Raw genomic sequence first — 14,465 nt, 5'->3', positions numbered from 1 at the left:
TCAAGTCTAATCATTCAATCTTCCGGATGGTAGGCAAAGCTGCTTCCGCTTCTGGTGATCTTAGCACACTTGGTTCGCTTGAGATGTTTAAGTTGATCATCAATAGATGAGGTGTACATGACACAACCACAACGATGGAAGAGAAAAGTTTGGATTCAATCAAGCCACCACTCTCCAATTAAATGATGGCCACACGATTTTTTCTTTCTTGGTGGTAAGATTGACATCGAATTTCGGCACTTTCTATCTGTCAACATCACCTACACATTCTGTTAGTATGAGAATATCGAACTTTGCACGAGACTCACCAAACACCAAATCCATCGTCCCAATAATGGCCACCGCATCAGCCAACAAGTGACCTCTACTCAAAGCATCAAAACCACTCAAGTGAGCAAAACCAGGCGCACGGATATGCACACGGTACGGTCTCTCGCTGCCATCACTAACCACATAAACCCCCATTTCGCCCTTTGGCGCCTCAATTGCAGTGTACGTCTCACCTGGAGGCACGGCATAGCCTTTACTGTAAAGCAGGAAGTGATGAATCAAAGCCTCCATATTCGCCTTCATGGCTGCGCGCGGTGGTGGGGAGATCTTGTAGTCTTCAACACGGATAGGTCCTCCGGGCATCTTGTTGAGGCACTGGTGAATTATGCGTAGGGACTGGCGGAATTCTTCCATACGGCATAGATAGCGGTCGTAGCAGTCGCCGTTAACGCCTACGGGGACGTCGAACTCGACCTAGGCAACGGATTAGCACTGCAGAAATGCTGCAGAACATGAGGATTTTGGAGCTGTCTCGGCAGCTACAGGTGGAAGAAACTCAGCTTCCATGTCAGCTCCCAACACCGGACCTCTTATAAAGCAAAACAGCAAATTAGTATGAGATTAGACCTACCTGATCGTATGCGTCGTAAGGTGAAGACTTGCGGATATCCCACGGTACACCAGACCCACGGAGCATAACGCCAGTGAAGGATAAATTGAGGGCGTCGGCAGCAGACACGACTCCAACACCACGGAGACGGCTGATCCATATACGATTGTCCGTCAGCAGCTCTTCCGTCTCGTCGATGCGGTCACTAAATTGTGTCGCCCATTGGTATATATCGTCGAGAAGACCAGCAGGAATATCTTGATGGACACCACCAGGGCGGATATATGCAGCGTGCAAGCGTGCACCAGAGACTCGTTCGTAGAATTCCTGTTCCAGAAGCAGTCCAGTTAGCGTTAGAATTCCCAGGCTCATCTCATTCGTTAGGATTCAGAGATCTTTACCATTAGCTTCTCTCGCTCCTCGAATCCCCACAAGAAAGGCGTCAAGGCGCCGACATCCATAGCGTGAGTTAGAACCGCCATGAGGTGGTTGAGAATCCGAGTAATCTCTGCAAACAAAGTCCGAATCCACTTAGCACGTTCGGGGATCTCGATATTAAGCAGCTTCTCGACGGCAAGGGCAAAGCACTGCTCGTTGGTCATCATGGAAATATAATCGAGGCGGTCGAAGTAGGGTACGGCCTGCAGGTAGGTTTTGTATTCGATCAGCTTCTCGGTTCCGCGATGCAACAGGCCAACATGAGGGTCAGCTCGCACAATCTCCTCGCCGTTGAGCTCGAGAAGTAAACGTAGGACTCCGTGGGCGGCTGGGTGCTGGGGCCCGAAGTTGACGGTGTAGTGACGCATTTTGCGACCCTCGACGGAGTTTTCGAGAGGTTCCTCTGCTGTCTTTCCTGTGCCTTGATCTCCAAGTGGGACGAAGTTCTTGTCACCCGGGACGAGCCTCGTGCTCTGCACATCTTGTGGTTGAAGATAGCGGCGGCTGGTTATCGAGAAAGAGGCGGCGGTGGTCTGTAATGATATCGAGGGTATCGACCTGGTGGTCGGTCGACTCGGATTGCTGATGGTAGTGAGGGTGCCAACAGGTCTCAGACACAACCGCTTCGCCGAATGATCAACCAATGTGTGCCAGACGTCCATTGTTCTGCGGTCTCCAATCCCCCGAAACGAGTATAAAGGTTGGAATGCCACTGCAGAAAAAACAAAAGAATAATGTGTCAAGAAACTAGAAAGAGAGGAAAATCACACAATAGGAAAACCACATGTACGGAAGGATGTCGGGCAAGTTGGATCAAACCTTGTTTAATCTCCGATAATGAGTATTTAAGAATATTGCTATGCTACTCATAAGGGCTTAGGGTACTCGTAGCAGCTCAAATACGGCGCAAAGTGCAGTATGGGATGCACGAAAAATGCCAGCACCACATAGCCACCGTGCATATAGCTATCATGAACAGGGCAATACTTCCGTAATGACCCGTATATCTTACTTTATAAAGCTTGAAATAGTTTTCTTCCGCTTGGAATGCATCGTTCATGGCGGTCATGCCATACCGGAGTGTGAATAACCTCTATTTAAGTGGGTGGGACATCGCGTCGTTTGAGTCTTAGCTCCTGCGCTACCAACCGAAGATCGCAGGGGTCAAAATAAAGAGGGACTCGCGATTCCCCCCTCAAAAGATGAGAATTGAATTCTTGAATTTCGAAGAGCGATGTACGAATCACGTGATATCCTAGCAGGACGGGAGAGATGGGAGGGTCTTATCTGTACAACAAGCCATGAACACTTAAAATCAGCGTGTCCAGTATATAATTTTGGATTTCGTGAACATGTAAGAAGTCACGGGAACACGTGCGCTAGCGCTAGCGTGCCTTTGGTTCCAACATCATGGCCACGCATTCTAGACCAGAAGACAACAACACCTTACCCAAGGAAGTCGTGACATGAATGAACCATCAATCGCACCTCTGAATCTCATATTTCCTCTGCTTTTGCTAGTCAGTCCCATTTTCGACCACGAGTCCACGACGGCGGCGGGCTCACCACGACCACAAACAGACGCGCTTGGCAAATTTTGAAATCCAATTTTGTCAGATGGAAGTCTTTAATCTGTTAGCGCCCACTCTCAGCGGCACCAAGGATGAATATGGCAAAGATTTTGTCCCGCCGCTCCCACTGTCAGTTGATCGCGTCATGGAGAACCGGCCTTTCAAGTCCCCGGCTCCTTTACTTCAACTTGCCCCTGGTACGAGAAAATCCGCCTTGCTGCTATCAACATCAAACCCTCAATTTCTCGGAATCATCATTGGCTCATCAGAGAAGAGAAGCACCTGTGATTCCTCGGGTTCTAATGTATATTACAAGATATGCACTAACTTGTCAATAGAAATCTTGGGCATCATTTTGTCTCACATAGATTCTGACTCGTTAAGCAGCCTTGCTCTGGTGAATAGCGACTGTCGTCAACTCGCACGCTCTCGCCAATTTGCTAGTGTTTGCTTCGACTATAGTGACGCAAGCTTGGATCTTATATCTCTGCTGCTGGATGAGAAAGCTTCACGAAATTCAACGAACAACAACTTGGGCAGCAAATTTGGCGCTATTGAGCCCTGCGTCCGACGACTTACTGTTGCTGCACATCCAGGATGGGTTCAATACCGCCACCATATTGATCTTTCAGAGTTCGCGGAACTCGACGAAAGTGTCCAACAAGAGCGACTAGCTAAAGCATCCGACGCTTTCTCGCTATACAAGAGGGATATTGAATCTATCTTGTCAAGCCGTGCAGCATTGCTCCATCTCGAGTTACTTGATTGGGAGGACAAAGTTCCTTTGGTGCAATCTTTCTTCAACAGCTTGACAACATCAAGTATACAACATCTGAAGCTCTATCGAGTGTCCGTCGATGAAGATTTTGAGGTCATCCAGCCATCGGTCTCTAATAGGTGGGACTTGCGATCTCTGAATATGGAAATTCTTCCGAAGATGAGGCATATGCGCGACCAGAGGTCGACATCACGGCTCTGCGCAAGCCTCCTTCAAAGTTGCTCGCACAGCCTTGAGACTTTGGTATGGGGCACGTGTCGCGGTGGAACATACACCTTTGGATCTAATCCGGCCGATTTTCCACGATTAGCGAAGGTTCGAAATTTAGGGCTCAGTTGTATCAAGTTCAGTGACATTGGGACTGTGAACGCACTTTTGGAGTCATCTCTCTCGGTCCTAGACTTGGAATATAATTATGACCCGGTGATTGTAGAGGCATTGCGAAAGCATGGTCGGATACGCTCTCTCGAAACGCTATTGTTTTCTATTTCAAATTTGTTGGGAGGCACAACCGACAACTACATCGAGTTCTTGAAGGAAAACACACAAATCTCGAAGCTTACCATTCTGGGATCGTTACACTGCAAGGAAGGAGAACCAGGCGGAGACATTCCAGAGACTGTAATTCTGCCCATCCTCTCATCATCCTTCCACGCACTGACCTCACTCCGCCTTGGCTGGAATGAAAACGTTACTAGCGTCCCCGATGCCGCACTTGTATTGATTTCCAAAATGGAAACTCTTGAGCAAGTGTGTCTCACTGTTGGGTGCCAGTTTGGCTGGAAGTACGATTGGCTTGTTGACCATGAGTCGATCCGAAACCATCTGTCCAGCTTGCCGAGGCTAAAAAAGATTGCATTTACCAGAGATTCATACCAAAGTATTAACAGCCTAGGCGAAATCGAACACGGACTTTACTATTCTGATCGAACTCTTCCCATCGCACAACTGGATGCTGCTGGAGTTGATTGGAGATATGGGGATCTCCGACAGCAAATCGAACAATTTTGGGAAGATGAGCACAAAAAGCGTATGATTCTTGAAGCAGGAAAGTACGCAGCCGTGATCCCGAGGCTGGAGTGGATATATATCGGCTAGTACCCAATGGCTGTCACAAAAGGCGCATCTGAACGAGAAAGATACGTTGCACCATTATTTCATGAGAGGGACGATTGTATCACGTTATTGAAGCGCATGTTTGGTTGGGAGGGATTGGGTTCTGAGTAAGTTGTAAGAAGCTCAAGGAGTCCGGCCACAGTAGACATGGTTAAAGCGTTACGTACGTAATGGAATCTTGCTACTTGATTTGCGAAAATTGGATTTTGAGAAGTGATGTGCGAATTAGGTGAATTTCAAGCTAGAAAGATGGGATAGGGGTATATGAACAGCACTTCCCCCCTATCCTCGTCCTTCATACACTAAGCCTCAGAGTTACCCACCTGAATTGTTGTTGGACGGAAACAGTTGCATTTGTTTCTTTTTGGAGTCCCTGAGTGCGCAACTTTCCTCGCACTCACGTCTATCAAGTTTCACTTTGATCTACCCAAAACGGGGTTGTTATCATCATTTCATTTATTAATGATTTTGCTGTCAATCTCGCTAGTATCCATTCTTTGGCATATTTTAATTTCTCTGCTGTTGATTTCATATTGTTTGAAATCGAGGAGGAAAGAGAAGGGATGTCTCAGCATGGCGGGGTAAGAAGAGGAGCACCGGGTCCCATCAAAACGTATGGGCGCTCCTCACTCTCCTGGGCGCATGAAGAGGAGTGGTTGGGAGGAGGTGACTTTATATACTGGTTGTGAGCGGTTAGTAGAAGAGGGGAGGGTGGAGTGAATTCTACGCGATTGCACTCCCAGCACCAACGAAAGCAAAGGAAGGCACAGTGCAAATAGCATAGAGGTATATATTCCCCTCTCCACTAATTTTACGTCTGATCCCCATCCTCAGTAATCCCATTGTGTATGACTTTGTCCAGTGAACGCGGCTGAGTTAACATAGAGGCCACAGTAGTGGGAAGTAAGGATCACTGCTGAAGAGTTGAGCAGACAGTGATGTCAATTCGTCCTTCCAGTTTCATTTCAGCATCAAAGTTTTACTTCTGCTGTCGTTTATCTGTGGCTTTGTTGCCTTGCTGAAGATATAAAGAGAAAGAGGTAGCATGGTTTACAACGATATATTTGAAAGTGAGGAAGACTTCACATTAACCAACACGGATGCCCATCTCTATCCGAATTCTCTCTCGGCTTTGAGGTTGTATTATAATTGACGAGGTGGAGAGGTCTTATATAGCCTTTTATGAGTAGGAGAGAAAGAGAGAGCTGGTGATTAAGTGAAGTGAATGATTGGTGTTCTCAACCCAGATCAAATAATCTTGCTCCTCCGGGAGTATAAATAAACTGCCACCCTCTTTCTACTTCTCCTGATCTTTCCTCATTCTTTTGCAACATGAATGATCCGTTTATCTTTGTCTCCCTCCTGGTTGAATTGCTCTTGTATTATCCCAAAATTCTTTTTGTCAATTTTTGAGTCAAGATCTTTAGTCAAGTCTCAAGAAAAATCGAATTCGCTGTCATTTTAGATTCCGTTGTCATGTTTGCTACTTTTCTTGGGCCTGATGCCGAGAACACAGCAAGACAGATGAGATAGACTGTGACTGTCTTTTGTGCGAGTGGGGAAAAGATAGGCAATTGAACTTTCGAAAGGTTATCTCTCACACCCAATGGACAGCTCCAAACCTCTTCTACTTTCACTGCCGCGACGTGTGGCACGATGTTCACGAAGTATTGTGGTGGGAGTCAGGAGGGGCTTATACAGTTGCTGATAGGCCGTGGTAAGGGCCGTAAGGCACAGAAAGGTGGCAAGAGAAGTGAATGTTTGGTATCGAATTAGGTAGTTCTGTTTCTAGTATCAAAGTTATCACACTCCTAGAGAATTATCAATACCCCAACTCCACCCTCCCTTTCCATTCATCATCGCCACCTCCTGGACTAGATTTCTGACGATAGCCGGGAGAGTCTTGAGACCTGGGGTTTCGAAAGAGAAATTTGCTCCCTCAACTCAAAGATTTTTGGTTAGGTCTCAAATGTCGCGCATCACTTTTGCTGTCAAGCTTGTCTTCATTGTCAAAGTCGGCGTGATAGATGAAGTTTTCATTGAATCCCCGGGTCACATTGCACCATTTCTTTTTCCATTAAATTGTAATAATATGACGGTGCAGTTCGAGCCTCGGAGAATCTCAAGGCAGCCATTATCTGAAACGTCCCCGACAGTGGGTTGTTAATTCAAGACAGGCCTTGGAAAAACATCGCCTCTTTATATACGCGTTTCTCCCACAACTACCGACTGTTCAATGAGTTTTGGTTGTTGACTGTTGAAATATTGCTAACAGCTAGCTACACAGCTACTTGGAAGGTTAATAAGTACTGCATGATCTTTTTCTTCTTCCATTTCCAGGCCGAAATCGTTGTTATGGGAGTACTTGTTCTCATTTTTGTCATACGAAGATGTCACATCTTAGATGTGCAGCAAAGTCTCAGAGCTTGCATCTAATTCTCTGTTGAAGTGTTAAAACACTCTATTCACTTCGATAACCATGAAATCGACCTCGATCAGAAAGCTGCCTGAGAATGTGAAAGATGCAGAGGCACCGTAAAGTACACGCTTGCTCAATGGCGAAACGTGGCAGCTTCGCGTCAAGTTACAGCGTTATGGAAATGCTACTGTAAGCACAACAATGCGAAAACTCCTTGGGTGAACTCATCCCAAAAAGAAGAAGAAGTGTTTACTGGCGGTGCATTACTTTTGAATGACTTCGCTTCAGTGAAAATAAAGGGGGAGAGGGGCAGTTTTCGCTTAGCGAGTGAGCCCTCGTTTTCTGACAGCTAGATATTTGACTCCGTAGAGAAGAAACTCTAAGCATAATTTCATAATTCAGTATAGTTGTAGATTAAGATGACAATTCTTAAGTGAGGCTATGGATTGAAGCATTCGAGACATGAAGATCACGTGAACGGGACAAAACTTTTCCCCGCTAAAGTGGATTACAAACTTTGTGGAATGATGACTTGGAAGGGCGTGGGCGCCCCCATCTTCCTACAGCAGCTCAATCTACGTCTTCCGTCTGTATAAGATGCTTAATCCAAGCCTATGAGCTTCTGGGTCGAGGAATGAGGTTGATATTTGAAGCATCTTGATCCTGTCTCGCATCTCTATAGTGGAGCAACAAAAACCAAAATGTCGTCAACAGCAACGCAAACAATTCCTCTCGAGACCATTCGCAATGACAACGAAGAAAGTGACTTCAACAATGATCCAACTGCAGCATCCACAGCCTTCGATCCCGCAGAAGATGCCATCATCGCAGAATCCCGCCTTGCCGACTCTCAAGTTCCGGACGGTGGATATGGATGGGTTGTAATCGGAGCCTGCAGCATCCTTGCGTTTTGGTTTGTAGGAACTTCCTACTCATGGGGTGTAATACAAGCTGCTCTTGTCAATAAAAATGTCTCCTCTCCTGCGAGCCTGTCCTTCGTTGGCAGCTTGACAACGGCGTGCATCTCTTTCTTTGCGTTGATAAATGCGAAAATCGTAAGAATGATTGGAGGACGATTTACTGCTTTGCTTGGAGTGTTTTGCTTAGGATTGGGAGAGATATTGAGCGGATTCTGTACAGATAATGTTGGTGGTCTGTTCTTCACTGCCGGGTTGGTGATGGGGATCGGTACCAGGCAAGTGGAGATCTAGAAATGGAGACATGATGCTAACAATATTGCAGCTTACAATTTATTGTTGTATCAACAATTTCTGCACAATATTTCAACAAAAAGCGTGGTATTGCCAATGGCATCGTCTATGCTGGAGGTGGTTTTGGAGGTGCTGCAATCAGCTTTGCGATGGACGGTCTCATTCAAAAGCTTGGAGTTGAATGGACTTTCCGAATCCTGGGCCTCATTGTCCTTGCTACCGGCCTGCCAGCTGCTTGGCTGATTAAGGAACGAGCTCCTATCAAGACCACAACTTTTGTTGAGTGGTAAGTCATCCGCGCCTCTAGGTTCGGCAGGCTAACACGTCCAGGAAACTTTTCAAAGACGTCAGATTCACGACGCTCTTTCTTGCAGGAGCTATCGCAACATTTCCACTCCTCGTTCCTCCATTCTTCCTCCCATTGTACAGCAGCAGCTTGGGGTTATCGGCCTCAGCTGGAGCTGGTCTCGTTGCGGGGTTCAACTTCTCTTCAGCTGTCGGGCGTCTTTGTTGCGGATTCATGTCCGACTCAATCGGCCCGGTCAACACCCTACTGATCTCTTTGTTAGGAAGCGCATTAAGTATGCTAGTAATTTGGCCTGTTTCCGATTCTCTGGGACCGTTGATCGTCTTTGTGATCCTGAATGGAATGGCAAACGGAGGATTTTTCAGTACGATGCCAACAGTGGTCATAAGTGTCTTTGGCAGCAGAAGAGTAAGCATGGCTATGGGCATGATTGTGACAGCTTGGGCCGGAGGGTATTTGATGGTACGGAGAATGTCCTATCAAAAGCCCTTGTTCGTAAGCCCTCGTGATTGACACTAACGACGAATAGGGAGCTCCAATTGCCGGTTACCTCTTGGCAGCGTACGGCGGGGAGCACAGCACGCTGAAAGCGTACCATCCAGCTATGTTTTATGCAGGTTCTATGGCTCTTGGCAGTGCTGGACTGGTGGGCACAGTAAAGATAATGCTCAATAAGAGCGTCTTCAAGAAGTTGTGATTGGACAGCGCCGCAACTTTGCATTCGGTCCTTGGCAAACTTCATTTGACGTACACTTCGGAACGCGGACTCTAAGAACGTTACTACGACACAGCAATTGTGTAACTAGTCCTAGAACGAATCTATTGCACTGACTTCGTTCGAGCCAAGAATTAAGACTGATATCATCGATTGTTTTGTACGTCTCGAGTGTAGATCACCCCGCATGGGATGATATGCAGCCCACCCCTGCGATTTTGAACACGAGAACAGCACACAACCCAGGGTTAATGATAGACAGGGCAGACTCGGATTTATCTTGGCACCTTTATGGTTGCCTGATCTCTTATCATCTAAAATACAGCGTCGCGCTTCAAGTGACTTCTTTCACTTCTAATCTATGGATCGTCGCCAGCTAATTCTTTAAAAAAGCTGAGACAATGAATTCAGGGCATTTCACGACTGAGAATGATGGCTTTGTACGTATCTTAATTCTTTTCAATGTAATATCGTGTTAAATTAAAGTACAGCCTCATGAGGAGCCTCCGCCGTATATCGCTGCTCCAGGTGGGAAACGAGACTCATTCGCCGAGTCCCTTCCAGAATATACTACCAAAGCGAGAGATGCTGCGCTCCCTCCAATTCCAAAGCGGCCTCTCAAGAGATATGGCGCATGGATATGCCTCGGAATTCTCGTCGTGATTGGGGCTATCATTGGAGGGGTTGTGGGAGGGGTTTTTCACCGAAGATCTTCAAATTCGGATTCATACTACATCTCATACAACGGAACCGGATACATCCAATACAACTCGCCCGACTTCCTCGCTCTCGCTGCTGCTGAATGTGACCAAGTCACGTACGTTATATATCAGAAGAATAATACTGGAATTTACCTTCGAGGACAGTTGAAAACTGGGACTTACAACGGAACATCTTCTCCAAATATTCCTGAGATGCAATTTCACATCAGCCAAGAGAATTTCCCTGCTACCGGTACCAATATTACAGCTGTCTGCCAGCAAACTAATTCTACTGGGGTTGTAAGTATCTCCATGATATTGCCAACTGTCGACCACTGATTATGTCTCCAGAACCTCTATTTCTACTACGTCAATAGCTATTCTGGACTGTTCAATCTTGTAGAAGCATCCGTCAGCTTTCCAGACCCGTCCCGCTTTTTCACAGAACTCTACCCGACCATAGCTCAGGTCGCTCCATACGTTGCATCAAGCACGTCAAATGTCCCTTCTATCACCTCTGTTCTGCTACCTCCGACCGACATCCGTGTTTACTATGTCTACCCCTCTTCAATAAACTCAAACTCCGAGCTAGGGATTTGGGAGACCAGTCGAACGGATGTTGGGGCATGGACACCTCCAACGATGGTTCCTGATATCCTTATTTTTCGAAACAATGCTGTATTCACTGCCACCGCTGTCAATGTCTCTTCGGCTCCCCCTGAAATTCATCTTTTGTATATCGATGGAGGTGACATGCTTGCAAGGAAGACTTGGAACGAGAGTGGATGGGACTCAGGTTGGTTATCCAACGGATATCAATGTAGAAAGCAGCTAACAAAACATACAGAGATCATCCTCCCTGTGGAGTATAGCTCAAACCTGACCGAGATCCTCGGCATGGCAACCGTCGTCGAGGCCGTCAACCCAACTGTGCTTCGTCTCTACTCTGTTCAACCATTCCACGTCCATCAAGGATCGATATCCATGGAAAGCAACATCTACACTGATTTCGGAGTAGTTAACTCTCCGTCATACAACGCATTCCCGGTCATAACCCAGAAACCTCCGCTTATTGCAGCTACTTCTCCAGGCTTGAACTCGACAGATAATATAGCTCAAGTCTTCTTCGTGCGAGCGTCATATTCTATCACAAACTATGGACCAAGAACAGCTATCTTGAATGCTACTATTCCGGTTGACGGAACGATGTGGAGTGTTTCGACGCTAGGGCAGGATCCGAACATGCCGCCCAATTCGTTAATGCAGATGCCGAGTTGATAATGAGAAGTGTAGGGTGTGGATGTAGTGGTTACGATGTGATGTTATTGTCTGGATTTCCAGCTAGTATTTCAATGAGAATGAGTTCGGAAGGATTTGAGATGCTCTATATCACGTGTAGACTTGTTGGATCATTGTTCACATGACCAGGCCTTACACTTCTTCATGGGCAATGATTGAGTACGATCTGAAAAGTCCCTACATCCTGATCTATGAACCTGAGCTCTTTTCTGACTCCTCAACCTTCAAGCTGCCTTCTCCGGATCCATGACTTCGCTGACAACTTCCCGCTCCTGGTCTTTGGTCTTCGTCTTCCGTTTCCGCAATGATTCCGTCTTGCCAGCCACGAAATCTTTGGTAGACTTCCACATTCTGCGTCCTAATCTATGCGTAGCCTTCTTTGTGGATGGCGATAAAAGTATAGCTATAATAGCATAGGTGATAATAGCATAGGTGATAATAGCATAGGTGATAATAGCATAGGTGATAATAGCATAGGTGATAATAGCAAATATAGTAGTCACAATTGCAAAACCCTTGATTCCACTGCCGAACATATCATTGATACTCCACATAGACTGCACTGATCAGTAATGGATTAAAGAAATTGCACCCAGCACTTACAGTACAGAACGAAAGTGGAAGGAAGAAGACGGTGGCGTATGTAAGAAGCCTGACGTTCTCGTTCAGGCATCGAGATTCTCGTGCCTCTTTCACACTTGTCAAGTTGAAGATCTGCTTCATGTAAACATCGTACCGTGGCATATATCTCGATATCACTCACTGCAGTGTTCATACTCTCGGCTCGCTTGCCCATAGTATCGAAATCTTGTCTTAATTTCTCAATCACTTGCACGCTCGCGTCAATCTCGTCCAGTGTAGCTATAACAAATGGATTTGCTCTTAGTGAGTCACGATTGATGTGATGCTGCTGCCACTCTTTCCATTCTTCAATAGCATGTTCAAGCCTAGGTACAACATCTCGCAGACGATCTAACACCCTGAAGCAGTCAATAGATGCGAGCAGGCTGTTAACATCGGCAGATAGGTTGTCGAAGTAACTTCGAACAAGTAGACATTCGTCCAGGCGGGCATATAGATGCTGCCAAGCATTAATTGCAAATCCCAGAGCTTGTTTTATGGCATATAGGGTTGATAATACAAGGATTGGAGATTGAAATTCTTGCGTCTCAGCCCACTCAGTTCTCTCGTGTTGGTTCCACGGTCTTGTGAAACCGTCCCGTACCGGTTTTGGCACCTCCACTGTCGAGTTACTGCATGTCAGTAATAGTAGAGTCCATCCATGTGTGTGGACAACGTGTTCACTGAAGTGCTTTGAAGGCCGCATTTGTCTTGGTGGAAAGGCTTGAATCTAGTTGAATAGTCAGTCAAGTCGGCTCAGCCAGCTCGCCCTTGATTGTCAAGCACTACCGTATATGACTTTGTTGTAAGCCAGTCCCCTGGAATGGTCCCGTAGCTCTTCTTCAAGCGCACCCACACTTCCTGGGACATATCTTCATCTTCGTCGCTGGTCTGCTCGCGACAAAGCTCCGTCCAACTGATATGAAAAGCATAAGCATATTTAGTAGCTTGGAACATCGCAGGAGTTCGCCATCCGTGTTCTTTGTGGAGACGAAAGATCTGATCAGACAGAGCATTAAATTTTTGTGCACCAAAATGGGCATCTGTCCAAGGGGCACAAGAAAATGCTTGGCCGATACCTCGGCAATAACTGGGCAAGGTTAACGGTTTTCGAGAACATACTGCGGATTCTGATGAGATACTAACATGATGCGACGCCAAGTGGTAGGGAGTCTGTGATTTAGGAGAAGCTCCCAACTAGGGTCATCAAAGCTAAACCCTTTAGAGTTTCCCTCCCGCCAGAAATACGGTCCAATGGGTCCTGCATTGAAACTCATACTCTCAATCTCGACAGCGGACTTTGGCTTTCCAAACTTATATATGACCTTGTTTCCCCACTTACCATAATCTTCAATCCTGAAGGCGCCTTGAGAAGCCTCTATGGCTTGAAATTGCTTCACGAAATTGGCCATTTGCTCTTGTTTAGAAGCCTGAGTGAGAGGGTCTTGTTGAGTATATCTTGGGGTCGTAAGTAACATGTTTAAGCGATCATCTCCAGGTACAATCCCGAAGCTGCCAAATATGTCAGAGTAAGTTTCCTGTAGACTAAGGTCTCCAAGATACTCGCATGGTGGGTCGTAGATTGGGATATCGATCACGGCGCCACATAACATGGTTCTGGAGGTCGGAGTCGTGCTTTGCATGTAAGGCACGTATATGAAACAATTATCTGATTCCTCTGAGCTCTCTTCGTCTTTCAACAGTTTTTGGGTGTCCATGCTGGCAGCTCCGACGACGGCGGCGTGCACTAACTTTCCGCCATCATCATACCCTACATATTTTAGCCCTTCCGTAAAAATCTTTAAGCAGGTACCTACTCACACACTGGCTTGTCTATTTGTAGTCAATAGTGGACAGCCAAGATTATGGTACAGCACATACAATATTTCCAATTGCTAGGGCTGTCATTCTTTGGTAAAAGCCTCCAGTCTTTTGGTAGGGCCTTTACATCAATCGATGAGAGTGCTGAATCTTCCACTACCTCGGCTTGCTGCAGGAAGGAGAGTGGAAGAGTCTTTGGATTGACTAAACACCATTCTGACCCAGGAAGATGAACGAGCGAAGTACTTGATAGTTTCTGATGAGAATCCTCTTGGTGTTCTCCTTGGTCTGGCTGGGCTTGAGTTTCTCCATGCTCCATGCCAGGCTTGTTCGTACTGCTTCCCAGACCACGCAGACTTTGGCTTGGAGGGGTGGTCGCATCATCGAAGTATGGTTCTAAACGCTTCAAGCATCCTTGAATTTCACGCAAGACGAGCACCGCCTCGTTATCCTTTGAAGGTTGCTCGGTTTTGGATTCGAAATCCATGGTGCAAGTAAACGGTATTGTTGCGTTGGTTCGACCTTGAGAGCCAGCTTGATGGATACTTGAGTACTGAGGAGAGAAGAAAGTGGGCTGTAATCTGCGAT

General features: G+C 46.4%; 5 protein-coding genes across 5 annotated transcripts; 3 read left to right on the top strand and 2 right to left on the bottom strand.

Annotated features, from left to right (window-relative positions):
- Positions 1 to 213: 213 nt before the first annotated feature.
- LY89DRAFT_709428 (NADH dehydrogenase I, D subunit) lies at positions 214 to 2,113 on the bottom strand. Its single transcript, XM_018217758.1, has 4 exons — positions 1,282 to 2,113; positions 902 to 1,207; positions 309 to 744; positions 214 to 260 (listed from the first exon to the last, which is right to left on the bottom strand). The coding sequence occupies exons 1-4, from the start codon at positions 1,978 to 1,980 to the stop codon at positions 244 to 246; spliced, it is 1,458 nt and encodes a 485-aa protein (XP_018067256.1). The 5' UTR covers positions 1,981 to 2,113; the 3' UTR covers positions 214 to 243.
- Positions 2,114 to 2,768: 655 nt separating this feature from the next.
- Positions 2,769 to 4,946, top strand: LY89DRAFT_687830 (uncharacterized protein). The gene is made up of 2 exons (XM_018215586.1): positions 2,769 to 3,086; positions 3,228 to 4,946. Exons 1-2 carry the CDS (start codon positions 2,936 to 2,938, stop codon positions 4,763 to 4,765), a joined length of 1,689 nt encoding a protein of 562 aa, XP_018067255.1. The 5' UTR covers positions 2,769 to 2,935; the 3' UTR covers positions 4,766 to 4,946.
- A 2,957-nt stretch (positions 4,947 to 7,903) lies between these two features.
- On the top strand, positions 7,904 to 9,875 carry LY89DRAFT_756082 (monocarboxylate transporter; the record flags this gene model as incomplete). The annotated part of the gene is made up of 4 exons (XM_018221362.1): positions 7,904 to 8,373; positions 8,445 to 8,699; positions 8,744 to 9,215; positions 9,250 to 9,875. 4 exons carry the CDS (start codon positions 7,904 to 7,906, stop codon positions 9,415 to 9,417), a joined length of 1,365 nt encoding a protein of 454 aa, XP_018067254.1. The 3' UTR covers positions 9,418 to 9,875.
- On the top strand, positions 9,527 to 11,537 carry LY89DRAFT_196565 (uncharacterized protein). Its single transcript, XM_018205749.1, has 4 exons — positions 9,527 to 9,875; positions 9,927 to 10,436; positions 10,488 to 10,932; positions 10,984 to 11,537. Exons 1-4 carry the CDS (start codon positions 9,837 to 9,839, stop codon positions 11,412 to 11,414), a joined length of 1,425 nt encoding a protein of 474 aa, XP_018067253.1. The 5' UTR covers positions 9,527 to 9,836; the 3' UTR covers positions 11,415 to 11,537.
- Positions 11,537 to 13,144, bottom strand: LY89DRAFT_196587 (uncharacterized protein). Its single transcript, XM_018205750.1, has 5 exons — positions 12,846 to 13,144; positions 12,577 to 12,786; positions 12,199 to 12,516; positions 12,039 to 12,149; positions 11,537 to 11,992 (listed from the first exon to the last, which is right to left on the bottom strand). The coding sequence occupies exons 1-5, from the start codon at positions 13,011 to 13,013 to the stop codon at positions 11,660 to 11,662; spliced, it is 1,140 nt and encodes a 379-aa protein (XP_018067252.1). The 5' UTR covers positions 13,014 to 13,144; the 3' UTR covers positions 11,537 to 11,659.
- Positions 13,145 to 14,465: the final 1,321 nt, after the last annotated feature.

Source organism: Mollisia scopiformis (assembly GCF_001500285.1).
Source record: "Mollisia scopiformis unplaced genomic scaffold LY89scaffold_20, whole genome shotgun sequence".
Lineage (NCBI taxonomy): Eukaryota > Fungi > Ascomycota > Leotiomycetes > Helotiales > Mollisiaceae > Mollisia > Mollisia scopiformis.
Note: the sequence above shows the minus strand (reverse complement) of the source record. Positions and strands in the feature narration are given on the sequence as shown.